At 36.1% G+C, this 18,281-nt stretch overlaps 1 protein-coding gene across 4 annotated transcripts in view; it reads right to left on the bottom strand.

The window, feature by feature from the left end:
• Positions 1-18,281, bottom strand: part of TOR1AIP1 (torsin 1A interacting protein 1) — a 48,725-nt gene that overhangs the window by 13,522 nt on the left and 16,922 nt on the right. For all 4 annotated transcript variants that reach the window (XM_038542158.1, XM_038542157.1, XM_038542156.1 and 1 more), the window contains 5 exons: positions 16,952-16,993; positions 16,031-16,117; positions 13,281-13,334; positions 3,337-3,378; positions 2,713-2,781 (listed from right to left, as the gene is read on the bottom strand). In XM_038542158.1, coding sequence (XP_038398086.1) covers positions 2,713-2,781; positions 3,337-3,378; positions 13,281-13,334; positions 16,031-16,117; positions 16,952-16,993 — 294 coding nt within the window. The remainder of the gene's footprint in view (positions 1-2,712; positions 2,782-3,336; positions 3,379-13,280; positions 13,335-16,030; positions 16,118-16,951; positions 16,994-18,281) is intronic.

Genomic DNA, 18,281 nt, shown 5'->3' with positions numbered 1-18,281 from the left:
AACACTGCAGTCTTCCACTTTTATTGAAAATATTTTTTCACTGTTTTTATCTTTTTAAAAGATTTATTTATTTATTTATTCATGATAGATATAGAGAGAGAAAGAGAGAGGCAGAGACACAGGAGGAGGGAGAAGCAGGCTCCATGCCGGGAGCCTGACGTGGGACTCGATCCCGGGACTCCAAGATCATGTCCTGGGCCGAAGGTGGTGCTAAACTGCTGATCTACCCAGGGATCCCCTCACTGTTTTTATCTTAGTCCTCATGTGGTTAAAGGTCTAATAAATTCTGTTATCTGCACCTTACTGTGCAAATTTCTGGTATGTAATTTCTATATAACTCTCAAAGTTCTCTCTATATGGTAGATGGCTATTAATCAATATACAGTTATTTAAGTCTTACTAAGTGCACTAAGACAAAATAGGGATGCAAACAGATATAGTACTAAGACTTAGCTATCAATTTATCTATTTCTACATTCCAATCAGATCTTTAATATAATTATTTTCCCTTCGCTTTGCATTTGCAGTGTCTTATCAGATGAAGTAAAAATGGTATAAACATTTTTTGGTAACAATGTATACTATACTTCACTTATCTGGAAGAAATTTATCTGTTATTAATTACCCAGAATATATAGTTAAGAACTAAGAAATAAAAAGTCTCTGAGCTTTTCATAGTGTATATACTTAAACTCATCCATTTTTGCTTCTGAGAGTATATTTCTCAGATCTACAAAGTAAGTTTTAATTTTTTTTTTTTTTTTTGAGAAATGGAGGGAGGGAGAGAACAGTGCAGAGGTAGGGGGCAGAGAGATATAAAATCTTAAGCAGGTTCCACACCCAGCCCAGAGCCTGACTTGGGGCTCAATCTTACAACCCTGAGATCATGACCTGAGTCAAAGTCAAGAGTCAGACACTTAATCAACTGAGCCACCCAGCTGGCTTTAATTTTTGATACTTTTTATAAATATAATCCTAGTAAGCTAAATAATTAATATTTGCCTTCCTAATTACAATAGGTTAGAAAGAGCAAAGTGTAAGAAGAAATGGTTTTCTTTTTTTTTTTTTTTTATAAATTTTTATTTATTTATGATAGTCACATAGAGAGAGAGAGAGAGAGAGAGAGGCAGAGACATAAGCAGAGGGAGAAGCAGGCTCCATGCACCGGGAGCCTGACGTGGGATTCGATCCCGGGTCTCCAGGATCGCGCCCTGGGCCAAAGGCAGGCACCAAACCGCTGCGCCACCCAGGGATCCCAAGAAATGGTTTTCTGATAGCAAGGTACATACAACCATTAAGAATGACAGCCAACAATGAGAGACACCTAACTCTGGGAAACGAACAAGGGGTAGTGGAAAGGGAGGTGGGCGGGGGTTGGGGTGACTGGGTGATGGGCACTGAGGGGGGCACTTGATGGGATGAGCACTGGGTGTTATGCTTATGTTGGCAAATTGAACAATAAATAATAAATAAATAAATAAATAAATAAATAAATAAATAAATAAATAAATAAGAATGACAGCCAACAATAAAGCGACAGAATGTTATTTCAGTTTTAGACAGCTGAAGAACTCACATGTGGGAAAAAACTTCACTGGTGGAAAAGAATGAATTGTGACCATCACTACTTTGCTGATGGAAAAATAAAGCTATAGAGATTTGTTTACCACAAAGTAATCTTGTCCTATTACAGTCTGTCATTTCCCACCCACCCCTTTTTTTTGTTAAGGTTTTATTTTTAAGTAATCTCTACATCCAACATGGAGTTTGAACTCACAACCCTGAGATCGAGTCACATGCTCTACTGACTGAGCCAGCCAGGTATCCCCCTACAGTTAGTCACTTCTTGAGCAAGAGATATGTGATTGGGATTTTTATATTATCTAAAAGGGAATACCTAATGATCTTGATATTTATTGTGATTAGATGAGTAAAGAAGGGATAAAGGTTAAGGGTGACTTAGTTTTTTTTTTAAACAGAGTCAAAATTTATTGTGGACACAGCTACAGAAATTATGATAGATACTGAATTCAAAGCATGATTACTTCACCACATCTATGATATTTCTTAAATTCTGTGACATTTAATCCACCCTAAACATGAATATACTATTTGTAGATTTCATACTTTATTACTTAATATAGTGGGCAAGCAGATTTGCTCTAAGTGGGTAAACAAGTCTGCTACAAATAAAAAATAGGTACTGTCAATAGAGTAGAATTTCATGATTATGTATGGACTGGACTGCTGCTAGACAGAACTGACAACTTGTGAAGTCTATACCCATCATTCACTGGCGTTCTTTTCTTTCTTTTTTTAAAGATTTATTTATTTATTTATGATAGAGAGAGAGGGGGGCGGGCAGACACAAGAGAGGGAGAAGCAGGCTCCATGCAGGGAGCCCGACGCGGGACTCGATCCCGGGACTCCAGGATCGCGCCCTGGGCCAAAGGCAGGCGCCAAACCGCTGAGCCACCCAGGGATCCCCATTCACTGGCTTTCTCACACCACTATTTACACTCTACAGTTAGACCATCTCCTGCTATTCCAAGCAGATGGAAATAAATAGTAATCATAGCTGTTCTTCATTAATGAAATCACAATCTAAATGCCTATCTCAAAAACTAAATATTTTTGTATGCTGAATAATAAAGAAAAACAGCAAATAAACTTTATATTACTTCAGTAACAGGTAGAGATTTATCAACTTACTTTGCGTCGTAGTTCTTATTCTTGTGGTTGGTTCAAACCATTCCTGAGTTTTTTTTGGATATGCTGAGCCTGAAGCCAATACATATAACATATATATATATATTTTTAATCTATAAGTACATATATCATATATCATTTCACAAACCTTGAAAATATATACCACACAAATTTACAAGGTAATTCTATCAGAAAGGCAAAACAAAGTTGGGGAAAACAACAAAAACAATAGGTTCAGAAGTAAAAGATGATGTTAAAGGATCACACCAGTAAAGGATGAGCCACTACTTACAGCAAAACAGGGAGCAAATAAAAATACAATCATCTAATAGACAAAACTATGTACAAGTCCTTTGTTCTGGTCTGAGAATGACTGAGTTCAATAATACTTGAACTTAATTTCAATATTATTTAAGAAGAAAAAAAACAATCATTTATTCTTCCAAATAAGTTACTTTAGGTAAAAGTCCTAAACACATTTCCATATCACAGAATAACTACACGTTTGGTACCAATGTGTGGTAGGACTAAAAGGCAAAAAGGGCAAAATAAACTTAAATCCTATTCAAATCTAAATTTGACAAAGTCAAAATTGCTTGACTGATAAAAGAACAACCAATCACTTACTTAGCACAGAAGTTTGCTTATCAAAAGTTTTGAAGTTTCGACCTACAAGAAAAAAACAGAGATAGGCTCATACAATACTTGGAAATAAGAACAGTGATGATACTGCACAGACATTTTACTTGTATACTATGGATACTATAAACCAAAAAAATCTCCACAAAAATCAGACCTTTCTTTCAGCAGTCCCAAACATATGCATATTCATTTTTTTCTCTTTTCTAAACTTCAAAGTATCCATCCAAGTATTGGATAATAAGTCAATTTTAGGATCAATTCCATCAAAATAATAGTTGTATGTACTGAATGCTTACCAGGTATGACGTATAATTTTACTTAATTCTCACACTTTATGTGATTGATACCATTATTCCTATTTTATAAATAAGGACACTGAAATTGATCACTTGCCTAAGATTACATATCTAGAGGTAGTAGGGATAAGATATAAACTCAGGGTGTCATATATGTTAATATATACTATGTAAGCAATACTGCGGACATTTCAAAGTTGTTATGAAAGATGCTACTTTTTCTTTTGAAATGGTATCTAAGGACAACTGTAAAAGGATACAATGGGATGATTAGAAATGAATTTCAAACAATTATAGCAAAGTAAATCAAATATGCCCTAAATTTATTTTTACCCATCGGTACAAGTGTCACTGTAAATTTTCAATTTTTCTTCTGTATACAAATGCAATATATGCTTGTTGTAAAAGAAATACAACATTTGGGGCAGCCTGGGTGGCTCAGCGGTTTAGCGCCGCCGTCAGCCCAGGGCGGGATCCTGGAGACCCGGGATCGAGTCCCACGTCGGGCTCCCTGCATGGAGCCTGCTTCTCCCTCTGCCTGTGTCTCTGCCTCTCTCTCTCTCTCTCTGTGTCTCATTAATAAATAAATAAAAATAAAAATCTTTAAAAAAAGAAAAGAAATTCAACATTCTAGAAATATATGACTTAAAAATTCATAAATATCTATTGAGTGCCTACTACATGCAGGAATACCATGGTAAATAAGACATAGGAATATTCTTTCAGATTTGTTCTCAGTCTCTATCAACAAAGTACTTTTTAAAAAAGTAGATACATGCTTCTTAAAATGTGTTTCTTTGTTTTTAAATAAGTACTTTTTTTAAAAAAAGATTTTATTTATTTGAGAGTGCATGTGTACCTGTGGCAGGGAAGGGCAGAAGGGGAAGGAGAGGGAAAAGAAAAGAACATCAAATAAACTCTGCTGAGTACAGAGCCCAACAGGGGTCTTGATCCCACAAACCTGAGATCATGACCTGAGCCAAAACCAAGATTAGACCCTTAACAGACTGAGCCACCCAGGTACCGCAAGAAATACTTTTTAAAAAAACACCTCTGACTTAGGGCTGTATCTTATAATCAAAGATATGTCATAGTTTAACTAGATGGTTTTTCTAGTGATACATAAAATAATGGCATCTTAGATTTGAGGACATATATCTTTTTTTTAATTTTAATTTATTTTTTATTGGTGTTCAATTTACCAACATACAGAATAACCCCCAGTGCCCGTCACCCATTCACTCCCACCCCCCTCCCTCCTCCCCTTCTACCACCCCTAGTTCGTTTCCCAGAGTTAGCAGTCTTTACGTTCTGTCTCCCTTTCTGATATTTCCCACACATTTCTTCTCCCTTCCCTTATATTCCCTTTCACTATTATTTATATTCTCCAAATGAATGAGAACATATAATGTTTGTCCTTCTCCGACTGACTTACTTCACTGAGCAAGAAGTTTATTTAGAAATTGGTTAATATCTTCTGGTGGATATTTAAGCATGGTGTACATCTATACTTATTGCATACCCTTTTACTTGTCTTTTTATATCCAGTGTAAATGTAAGTCCTTGCAGAGATCCTACAGTTGGAAGCACTGTTGCTTTCTCTGAACTAAACACACAATAAAACTTTATTGGTTGAAAATCACAGTGAAATTAATATTTTAAAGTATTTGTGGTGAATAATTTTCAAAAGGCATATCTGTATTACTAATCCGAATTTCTTCATGTGACTCATTCCAGTTTATTATTGTAACTTTGATATTTGGATATGCGTCTGAACGTATGAACAAGGGCTAGATTGCGGATTGGGGACGTTTTTACCTTAAGTTCTGTCCTTTCCTTTCCTTTTCCTTTCCTTTTCTTTTCCTTTCTTTTTCCTTTCCCTTTCCTTTTCCTTTCATTTTCCTTTCCTTTTCCTTTCCTTTCCCTTTCCTTTTCCTTTTCCTTTTCCTTTGAGAGAGAGTGGAAGAGAGCACAAGTAAGCAGACCAGTAGGCAGAGGGAGCGGGAGAAGCAGGCTGACCACTGAGCAGGGAGCCCAATGTGGGGCTCCTGGGATCACGACCTGAGCTGAAGACAGACACTTAACTGACTGAGCCACCAAAGCACCCCATACTTTTAAGTTTTCTTAAGAAAATCTTTTTCCTGCTGTAATATATTGTTTGCAATGAAGTAAAAGTAAATTATGCATGGAATTTGAGGTGGTTTTGAGATGATATGGTTTTAAATACTTTAACCATTTTAGAAAGAGAAAGATTTTGAAACCCTTCTTTGAGAACACACAAATAAAAAATCACTTCTCATTATGGGTTAATACACACGGTCCTTTCACCCCATTCTTCCTCCTTCGAAAGAATAGGAATACTGATAGTTAGCTAACATTTATTGAGTACTTGTAGTTTCCAGGCACTGATCGAAGTACTTTGCATTTGTATCTTATTTAATTCTTGTAATTTCTTGAGTTAGGCGCTCCAGTCATTCCCATTTTACAGAAAAGACAATTGAGGCCTAGAATTTAACTTTCTCAAATGTCCAAACATTAGTGGTGGAGAGGGATTTGAACTTAAGCAGTCTGATTCCAGAAACCTGTGCTTTTAATCACTCTACACAGTGCCTCCCAATAAGTTTCATATGATTTATTTAAGGTTGTAAATACCTTTCAAATTTCAAGCATAAATAAACTTAAAAAATTTTTTGAACTTGAATACCTTTAGGTAGGTATACTCTGTAGTTCATCTCAGTCCCATTATTATTGTCAGACATACTCTGCTGGCTTCCTGTCTTTCGTTTTACCTTTCCCTGAATTTCCTTCTAATTCTAAATAAATTATCCAGTGTTAAAAACAAACCGAATGTAAGACAGATCTATTATTACTACCTTACACATGTTCCTTTCCTTTTTTTTTTTTTTTTTTTTTTTGACCATCAGGTTTCTGCAACAACTTGTGATATATAATCTGTTGCCTCCACTTCCCCTCTATCCATTTCTTAGGTTCCCCATTTCTGTTAGTAGTTTCAGCATATCTCAGTTACTTTATGCTTGGAAGCATGACATTTCTTTTCCTTGCCCTTCATGTCCCCTATTCTTCCTTAGGTACCTGGGAAACTCCAAATTACATATCTGATCTTGAAGACCTTGAAGATCTAGCTCAAAAGCCATTTTCCTTGGCTAGCAGACTTTATTGTTTTCTATCCACACTCTGTTGAACTTTATATATATTATATTAGTATGTATGACATTGTATTTTAGTTCTTTTTATTAATTCTTTATTAGTCTCTTATCCCTGTTAGATCTTGAGAAACTAAAGAGTAAAGAATAAGTTTTAACTGGATTAAATTTTTGTCTGAAAGAAAATTTTGACTGAATTTTTGACTAAATTTTTGACTGAATTTTTGTCTCTCCTGTTCCTCTAGCATCAGCATAAGGCTTGGCACATAATTGGCGTTCTAAATACTTAAATTTAAAAATCTTGGATTTGGGGGCACCTGGATGGCTCAGTGGTTGAGCATCTGCCTTCGGCTCAGGTTGTGATCCCAGGATCCAGGATCAAGTCCCACATTGGGCTCCCTGTGGGGAGCTGCTTCTCCCTCTGCCTTTGTATCTGCCTCTCTCTGCGTATCTCTCATGAATAAATAAATAAACTCTTAAATAAATAAATAAAATTTTTAAAAATCTTGGATTTTTCTCAGCAGTATCTTTTATATTTATAACCTCCTTTGTGTTCCCATTACTACCAACTTAGTTTGAGTCCTGATATTTCGTGACATAGAATATATGCATTGGTTTTCCTTCATTCCATTTTCATAGCAGTCCCTCAATATGAAAGACTGTACAAAGTAACTTCCAACCAGACCTTGCATGACATGCTTTTCTGTTCTCTTATTACTCTGGTTACCTTCCTCCAGATGATTCTTTTGAATTTAATTGGTAGACCTCACATTTATCTATACTAGTTTGCAGCCTGTCTAAATAACTTTGAATCATAATTTGATAATTTTTTGGGTTAGCCATGCCTCCTAGCTTTCTGTCATCTGCAAATTTGATAAGCATATCTTTAGTCATCATCCAAAAATTATGGACAAGACCAAGGACAGAATTTCATGTTATTTTTCTTTCTTTTTTTTTTTAAATTTTTATTTATTTATGATAGTCACAGAGAGAGAGAGGCACAGAGACACAGGCAGAGGGAAAAGCAGGCTCCATGCATCCCCCGCCCTTCTCCCCTTCTACCACCCCTAGTTCGTTTCCCAGAGTTAGCAGTCTTTACGTTCTGTCTCCCTTTCTGATATTTCCCACACATTTCTTCTCCCTTCCCTTATATTCCCTTTCACTATTATTTATATTCCCCACATGAATGAGAACATATAATGTTTGTCCTTCTCCGACTGACTTACTTCACTCAGCATAATACCCTCCAGTTCCATCCACGTTGAAGCAAATGGTGGGTATTTGTCATTTCTAATAGCTGAGTAATATTCCATTGTATACATAAACTACATCTTCTTTATCCACTCATCTTTCGATGGACACCGAGGCTCCTTCCACAGTTTGGTTACTGTGGACATTGCTGCTATAAACATCGGGATGCAGGGATCCCGGCGTTTCATTGCATCTGTATCTTTGGGGTAAATCCCCAACAGTGCAATTGCTGGGTCGTAGGGCAGGTCTATTTTTAACTCTTTGAGGAACCTCCACACAGTTTTCCAGAGTGGCTGCACCAGTTCACATTCCCACCAATAGTGTAAGAGGGTTCCCTTTTTTCCGCATCCTCTCCAACATTTGTGGTTTCCTGCCTTGTTAATTTGCCCCATTCTCACTAGTGTGAGGTGGTATCTCATTGTGGTTTTGATTTGTATTTCCCTGATGGCAAGTGATGCAGAGCATTTTCTCATGTGCGTGTTGGCCATGTCTCTGTCTTCCTCTGTGAGATTTCTGTTCATGTATTTTGCCTATTTCATGATTGGATTGTTGTTTCTTGGGTGTTGACTTCAACCTAGCTCTTTCTATACTCGATAGGTCTTCTAAGCACAACATCTCCAAAGAAACGAGAGCTTTAAATGATACACTGGACCAGATGGATTTCACAGATATCTACAGAACTTTACATCCAAACTCAACTGAATACACATTCTTCTCAAGTGCACATGGAACTTTCTCCAGAATAGACCACATACTGGGTCACAAATCAGGTCTGAACCGATACCAAAAGATTGGGATCGTCCCCTGCATATTCTCAGACCATAATGCCTTGAAATTAGAACTAAATCACAACAAGAAGTTTGGAAGGACCTCAAACACGTGGAGGTCAAGGACCATCCTGCTAAAAGATGAAAGGGTCAACCAGGAAATTAAGGAAGAATTAAAAAGATTCATGGAAACTAATGAGAATGAAGATAAAACCGTTCAAAATCTTTGGGATGCAGCAAAAGCAGTCCTAAGGGGGAAATACACCGCAATACAAGCATCCATCCAAAAACTGGAAAGAACTCAAATACAGAAGCTAACCTTACACATAAAGGAGCTAGAGAAAAAACAGCAAATAGATCCTACACCTTGAAGAAGAGAGTTAATAAAGATTCGAGCAGAACTCAACGAAATCGAGACCAGAAGAACTGTGGAACAGATCAACAGAACCAGGAGTTGGTTCTTTGAAAGAATTAATAAGATAGATAAACCATTAGCCAGCCTTATTAAAAAGAAGAGAGAGAAGACTCAAATTAATAAAATTATGAATGAGAAAGGAAAGATCACTACCAACACCAGGGAAATACAAACGATTTTAAAAACATATTATGAACAGCTATACGCCAATAAATTAGGCAATCTAGAAGAAATGGACGCATTCCTGGAAAGCCACAAACTACCAAAACTGGAACAGACTTAGAAATAGAGAAATAGACTACCTAAACAGGCCAATAACCAGGGAGGAAATTGAAGCAGTCATCAAAAACCTCCCAAGACACAAGAGTCCAGGGCCAGATGGCTTCCCAGGGGAATTCTATCAAACGTTTAAAGAAGAAACCATACCTATTCTTCTAAAGCTGTTCGGAAAGATAGAAAGAGATGGAGTACTTCCAAATTCGTTCTATGAGGCCAGCATCACCTTAATTCCAAAACCAGACAAAGACCCCACCAAAAAGGAGAATTACAGACCAATATCCCTGATGAACATGGATGCAAAAATTCTCAACAAGATACTGGCCAATAGGATCCAACAGTACATTAAGAAAATTATTCACCATGACCAAGTAGGATTTATCCCTGGGACACAAGGCTGGTTCAACACCCGTAAAACAATCAATGTGATTCATCATATCAGCAAGAGAAAAACCAAGAACCATATGATCCTCTCATTAGATGCAGAGAAAGCATTTGACAAAATACAGCATCCATTTCTGATCAAAACTCTTCAGAGTGTAGGGATAGAGGGAACATTCCTCAACATCTTAAAAGCCATCTACGAAAAGCCCACAGCAAATATCATTCTCAATGGGGAAGCACTGGGAGCCTTTCCCCTAAGATCAGGAACAAGACAGGGATGTCCACTCTCACCACTGCTATTCAACATAGTACTGGAAGTCCTAGCCTCAGCAATCAGACAACAAAAAGACATTAAAGGCATTCAAATTGGCAAAGAAGAAGTCAAACTCTCCCTCTTCGCCGATGACATGATACTCTACATAGAAAACCCAAAAGTCTCCACCCCAAGATTGCTAGAACTCATACAGCAATTTGGTAGCGTGGCAGGATACAAAATCAATGCCCAGAAATCAGTGGCATTTCTATACACTAACAAGGAGACTGAAGAAAGAGAAATTAAGGAGTCAATCCCATTTCCAATTGCACCCAAAAGCATAAGATACCTAGGAATAAACCTAACCAAAGATGTAAAGGATCTATACCCTCAAAACTATAGAACGCTTCTGAAAGAAACTGAGGAAGACACAAAGACATGGAAAAATATTCCATGCTCATGGATTGGCAGAATTAATATTGTGAAAATGTCAATGTTACCCAGGGCAATTTACACGTTTAATGCAATCCCTATCAAAATACCATGGACTTTCTTCAGAGAGTTAGAACAAATTATTTTAAGATTTGTGTGGAATCAGAAAAGACCCCGAATAGCCAGGGGAATTTTAAAAAAAGAGAACCTCATCTGGGGGCATCACAATGCCAGATTTCAGGTTGTACTACAAAGCTGTGGTCATCAAGACAGTGTGGTACTGGCACAAAAACAGACACATAGATCAATGGAACAGAATAGAGAACCCAGAAGTGGACCCTGATCTTTATGGTCAACTAATATTCGATAAAGGAGGAAAGACTATCCATTGGAAGAAAGACAGTCTCTTCAATAAATGGTGCTGGGAAAATTGGACATCCACATGCAGAAGAATGAAACTAGACCACTCTCTTTCACCATACACAAAGATAAACTCAAAATGGATGAAAGATCTAAATGTGAGACAAGATTACATCAAAATCCTAGAGAAGAACATAGGCAACACCCTTTTTGAACTCAGCCACAGTAACTTCTTGCAAGATACATCCATGAAGGCAAAAGAAACAAAAGCAAAAATGAACTATTGGGACTTCATCAAGATAAGAAGCTTTTGCACAGCAAAGGATACAGTCAACAAAACTAAAAGACAACCTACAGAATGGGAGAAGATATTTGCAAATGACATATCAGATAAAGGGCTAGTTTCCAAGATCTATGAGGACATATATCTTGATCATCTATTCATTAGTATATAAAGTACTCATTTTTCATAACTAAAAATTATTCCACTGTATGCATGTAGCATAATTTATATAGCGAGATACTTTTAAGAGCTTCCAAAAATCAAAGATTTAGAATAACAAAAGGCAAACATATAAGATGATTCAGCAAGTAATTTTCCACAAGATTTATTTTTGTGTCTCAGTGGCTTTTATCACAGTTTTAAGTTCAAACCCAGAACCTTCTAAAAACTAAATATATATAAAGTGAAATAGAGTGGAATTCTATAAACACAATGATTACAAAACAGATTTCCAAAGACTTTTTCTTTAAAAACAATCTCATATTTCAAAAAAAGGTGAGTTGGAAAGAACAAAAGTCCCTGTATATTTCATATACAAGGATATTTTAGGTTGATTAAATTAACTCAAATTCTGGGACTTATTTTAGATTAACATTCTATTTATTTACTCATGAGAGACACAGAGAGAGGCAGAGACAGGCAGAGGAGAAGCAGGCTCCCTGCAGGGAGCCCGACGTGGGACTCGATCCCGGGACTCCAGGATCAGGCCCTGGGCAGACGCTAAACCGCTGAGCCACTCAGGGATCCCTGGGACTTGATTTAAAAATGAAAAAGAAAAAACCGTATCATTTCTGCTTAACCTAAGAAATACATATCCACTGTAGATAATCAGCCAAATACAGAAGGAAAATGTCACCAATTATTCTACCATCCTAAACAAATCATTGTTATTAGCACTTTAATATATTACTTTCCAACCTTTTGTTATATTTTCTCAACATATTGTGAGAATTTTTGAGACTGTAAGCAAGGCTGTAAGATTTTTATATACCTATTACCTAGCTTACCATTAACTTTTTACTGTACCTTGGTTTATTATTTATTTATCCAACCTTCCAAGCTTTTTTATTTTTTTTAAAGATTTTATTTATTTATTTGAGAGAGAGACAGAGATAGTGACAGAGAGCACAAGCCAGAGTGCACAAGTGGGGAGGAGGGGAAAAAGCAGGCTCCCCACTGAGCAGGGAGCCTGATGTGAGGCTCCATCTCAGGACCCTAGGATCATGACCTGAGCCCAAGGCAGATGCTTACCCGACTGAGCCACCCAGGTACCTCCAATCTTCCAAACTTTCGTATTAGAGCTCAAATCATACTATATATAAAATTTTATATCCTTATTAGAATATGTCCATGTAAATAGGCTCAAACTACATTAAATTAAACTAAAAACATTAACAAATTTATATGGGAAGCAAGGGACATTCAACAAGTCATGGAATGCAGATTCTTTTTTATTTTTATTTTTTAAAGATTTTATTTATTTATTCATGAGAGAGAGAGAGAGAGAGAGAAGCAGAGACACAGACAAAGGGAGAAGCAGGCTCTACGCAGGCAGCCAAACATGGGACTCAATCCTGGGTCTCCAGGATCACCCTGGGCTGAAGGCAGTGCTAAACCACTGAGCCACCCGGGCTGCCCAGATTCTTGTTTTTTAAATTCAAATTCAAGCTTGGGTACAGGGATGAAGCAAATTCAAGATGCTGGATGAGTTTTATTCACTATACCTCTTTTTCAACACTTCATGTTAAATAGGACAACAGAATCTTCAAAAAATAAAAAATTTGGGGATCCTTGGGTGGCGCAGCGGGTTAGTGCCTGCCTTTGGCCCAGGGCGCAATCCTGGAGACCTGGGATCGAATCCCACATCGGGCTCCCGGTGCATGGAGCCTGCTTCTCCCTCTGCCTGTGTCTCTGCCTCTCTCTCTCTCTGTGTGTGACTGTCATTCATTCATTCATTCATTAATAAACAAACAAACAAATAAATAAGTAAATAAATAATTTGACCACACACACAGACTTTTAAGAGTTTAAGACATGGTTTTACTTACTTTGTGATGACTGCCAAGATTCTGGATATTGACTTGATAATATGGTGGTTTGATCTAAAAAAACAACAAAAATAGACATAGTACACTATAATGTATATTATACTTTTAAAATGCATATTTTTATAAGAGAACAATGTATAATCAAAGGAGCAAAAGTATTCCATAAAACTCCAGGGAATTCAACACTTGGGGGGCACAATTTATTTTTAAAAAGTTTCTAAAGAGTTATGTTGTACCTAAAAAATTAACTACTTAATTATCTCTTTTCCCTAATGACTTTCTAAAGAAAAAAATGTAAGACAGAACATAGCATGAGGTAAGGGAGATAATAAAAGCTTTGAGTTGGGGAACATTTTTAAAGTTCATAATGGATCTTCTTGAAATCTTTAATATCCATTTGCCTCAAACTTTCCCTGTAAGTGGTCAATACATTATATATTTTAGTCTACTCTTCTTTAAAAACTTGTTTTCATATAAAAATGGGAATCATAACTAAATCTGTTCAAAAGTGATCAGATTGTTACCTTGGAAGCAGAAGGATTTGACACATTCAGGGGTGGTAGCTAAATATTTTTGTTACCATATTCCTATTTCTAAAAAAATTTGAACATCCATCTCTAAAACGTATTATATACATGTACTACTGAAATATATTAACTGATGTGTTGCATTTATTATAAAACAAAAATAGACATCTTAAGTGGATGAAATAAAATATAGATATACATGAAATTCTAATATTTTCTAATATTTTCTTCCTGCATTGCAATGGATTTTTTGTTTTGTTTTGTTTTTATTTAAATTCCAGTTAGTTAACATACAGTACAATATTAGTTTCAGGGGTAGAATTAAGGTACTCAGTACTTCCATACAATCCCAAGTGTTCATCACAGCAAGTATACCCCTTAATCCCCATCACCTGTTTCACTCATTCCCACCCCCCCCTTGCAACTAGCAGTTTGTTCTCTATAGTTAAGAGTCTGTTTCTTGGTTTGCGTCTCTCTCTCTTTCTCTCTCTCTTTTTTTCCCTTTTTATTGTTTCTTCTTGTACCTCTTCACTGATAATTAGTCCAGAAAATAATCTAGGAAGATTTGTATTCTTCTTAACATGCTCCTCTTTTTGTTCTTTAGAGTCTTCTTCTGCATGCAGGTGTGTGCTTCACTAAGAATTTAATAGAATTTTAGGGGCGCCTGGGTTGCTTAGTGGTTGAGCATCTGCCTTCAGCTCAGGTCGTGATCCCAGGGTCCTGGGATTGAGTCCTGCATCAGGCTCCTTGCAGGGAGCTTCCTTCTCCCTCTGCCTATGTCTCTGCCTCTCTCTGTATCTCTCACGGATAAATAAATAAAATCTTTTAAAAAAGAAAATTTATTAGAATTCTAAAGGGATCACAGAACCTGTGGTTTATGTAGTTTCAAAGAGCTATAAGCTGGTAGCAATGGCATTAAACTATTGGCCGTATGAATGGCTTAATCAGTCTCTCATTTTTAGAGCTTTGTGTATACATATACCAAAACTAATAAGAACACTTAATTTAAGTGTTTTCTACATGACAGGTACTTTCTAGGTGCTTGCACATGTGAATTAATTTAACCTCTTAAGAACCCAAATGAGGAAACTGAGGAACACCGAGGTTAAGTAATGGCCTGAAGGCACAAACCTAGTAGTAGAGGAGTGAAACCCAGCAATTCTGGCTCAAGAGCCCATGTTCTTAACCACTATGCTAAAATGGTGCATATCTTCTTTGGGATTTCTGTATCAAGAAAGAATGGGGGAAAATGAGGAAGGGTGCGAAATATAAAGAATACTCAATGCCCATAAACCAGCTTTGAGCTTATTTTTAAAATGGAATGATGAAGTAAAACAGGAATTATGGAAATTCTCAAAAAGTGGTGAGGCTAAAGTGGAGAATTACTCTTTCATAGAACTAAAATTTAAAATTATTCATAATTGACAGAGTTTACAAATTGGTTCAGCATCCTCTTAAGCCTCAATTGGTATTTTTTTTTTCTCTTCAGTCAACTCTTCCCTTTAATAAAACACAGATTCACATGAATAATCAAATGGTTATTACTAATCTGGGGTTAATCTGGACAATCCAAGGGTAAAAGCAATTATCTAGGTATATAAAAACTTCCTAAAAGCTAACTAACATTCCTAATAGTGTAATGAGTATAACTGCCAATGAGATCAGTTTCTCTAAGATTTTTAAATTTTTAAAAAAGATTTTATTTGAGAGAGAAAGAGTGAGCGTGCATATATGCATGCACATCAGTACACAAGGAGGGGGACAGGCAGAGGGAGAGGGACAAGTAGACTTTCTACTAAGGAAGGAACCCAACATGGGGCTCAATTCCAGGACCCTGGGATCATGACCTGAGCTAAAGTCAGACGCTTAACTGATTGAGCCACGCAGGTGCCCCTCTCTATAATTTTTTTTTCTATAATTTTTTTTAAAAAACTACAAATAACTCTCTTCTTTTAAGCCCCCAAAATATCTTATATTCCATACATAATCAAAGTAGGCTAAAGAGTGACTTGTTTAGATATTACATGGCATTACAGTACTAATCAGATGCACGTATGGAATCAGTAGTTTTAATAAATATTTTAAAAGTATACAGCTTTTTAAAAAGTCGTTATAAGGAAAATACTTTGCAGTATTTTAAAAAGCATATTCACAAAATACCTTTATATTTTAACTAAAAAGACAGCTCCTAAGATATAGTCATATGTATAAAAGCAAAGTTACCTGCAGAATCAAGAGAATCCCCGGATCTGACCTTATTAGTAGTAATATCACTGTCAGAGCTGTCTTGATCATCCTGTTCAGTTTCTCCTAAAAAGAAGTAAATAAGACACTAGTATATAGTCCATTCTAATTCTCTGAAGATCTAGATTAAAAAACAAGTAATTAAACATTAAAATGAAGCCTCTCTATCAGATATAGAATTGCTATTTATTATGTTTACTATTCTGGATCACAAATTTTCATATAAGCTAAAACTGAGCTTATTACTGTTCTCTGAAGCACATAATTCTATCTCAAGCAAATATTCAGAGTAGTATCTACAACATTATATCGAGGCTTTATTGTAGAGTTGAAGAGTAAACAAATGAGCGTTAAATAGCGGAAAAATTTTACCTTATGGAGGGAACTACATGTTGCATGTAAATTCAGACAAGACTAGTATATGCACACACATGTGCTTACATGTGTCCATCTGTGTTTTGGAAAGGAGGAGGTATACACACACCCATATATAAACATTTCAGTATGCAGGTCACCCTTAGATTATGGTGGGCTTTAAAAGGGACTAGATTTTATTGTGCTATTCATAGACTGATTATGAGAATTTGGAAAAAATGATTAATATCATAATCAAAGGCCAGAATATGCCAGAATTGTTTATTAGCTTTAACTAGTAACTAGTAACTCAGAAAAAAGATCCTTAAAATTCATAAAAAGGTTATCATCACTCACTCTATCCTATTTCACCTGCCCAATTATGAGTTCAGGCAGGCATGGATTTTTGTTTTTCTGAAGAAAAACACACTATTTTCTCTTCTCTCTGAAGTACCTGTCAAAATTGCTCATGTTAATGGGGAAAAAAAAAGATTTAGAATATTTTATTTTATTTTATTTTATTTAGAATATTTTAAAAGAAAATACCTCCTTCAGAAAAATTGACCTTCTGTTGGACACTGGTGGCTTCTAGAAAAGAAAAGCAGACATATCATACATAATATCAAAAGCTAAGGCTCAACCATAAACAAAAGCATGTAATTTAGGAAAGTGAACATAAAGACAGACTAAGCTTTTTTTCCTATTAAACCTTAAGAAATATATATTATTTCCCTTTAGGTTATTTCAGAAATAAGTCTGACATAAACTAGAATCAGGAAGAGTTTATTCTTCCTTCAGCCACAGATTCCATTTGTACTCTAAAACATGACCTGTTCACTGAGGGGGGCAATGGGATGAGCACTCGGTGTTCTGCTATATGTTGGCAAATTGAACTCCAATTAATACATACATACATACATACATAAAATCTGACCTGTTTGCAGAAAACATTAAATTCTGTTAACAAATATTCCAGTCTCTATAGGTTTGCTGTATTCTCATTCTATTTGCTAGATTCCTACACTCAAAGTCAAAGTCAAACTTGCCTTAGTACTATTCTCTTAAAATTTTTTCATGAATATTTCCATTCGTACAAAAAGGTATCACTCCCTTTTTTGGAGTTTTCTAAGCATACAACTATTATTGTACTTCTCTTTTGTACAGCAGTTTACTTTCTTCATTCCTATAATTAATCCCATAGCACACACAAGATGTTTCCTTATTAAGAATCAATGGGGGGATCCCTGGGTGGCGCAGTGGTTTGGCGCCTGCCTTTGACCCAGGGCGCAATCCCGGAGACCCGGGATCGAATCCCACATCGGGCTCCCAGTGCATGGAGCCTGCTTCTCCCTCTGCCTGTGTCTCTGCCTCTCTCTCTCTCTCTGTGACTATCATAAATAAAATAAAAATGAAAAAAATAAAATAATTAAAAAAAAAAACTTTAAAAAAAAAAATCAATGGTTACCTCTTAAGTCATTATCTTAATATCTTAATAGTTAAGCCCTTGATATTTGCACACTGCTAGTTTAAAAAAAAAAATCTTCATGTCTGCCATATGATTCCCATAACGTCACAAGGAATAGTCTCCTAGATAAGGCTCAGAGATACTAAGTGACTTTTCTAAGGGTACCAGAACAAGTGATAAAAAAAAAAAAAAGATTTGAACACAGCTTCTTCTAATTTCTAGTCTACTACTTATCTACTACTGCATAAGTGTTGTTTATAATGGCATATAGTCAGCAATGATAATTTTTTTTTTTGATTGGAGCAATTTAAGATTCACAGCAAAATTGAGAAGGTAGATTTATGGTCCCTGCCTCACACATGCATAGCCTCCATTATCAACATCCCCACCAGAGTGGTATATTTGTTGGAC

The sequence above is a fragment of the Canis lupus genome, chromosome 7, assembly GCF_011100685.1.
Source record: "Canis lupus familiaris isolate Mischka breed German Shepherd chromosome 7, alternate assembly UU_Cfam_GSD_1.0, whole genome shotgun sequence".
In the NCBI taxonomy this organism is placed as follows: Eukaryota; Metazoa; Chordata; class Mammalia; order Carnivora; family Canidae; genus Canis; species Canis lupus.
Note: the sequence above shows the minus strand (reverse complement) of the source record. Positions and strands in the feature narration are given on the sequence as shown.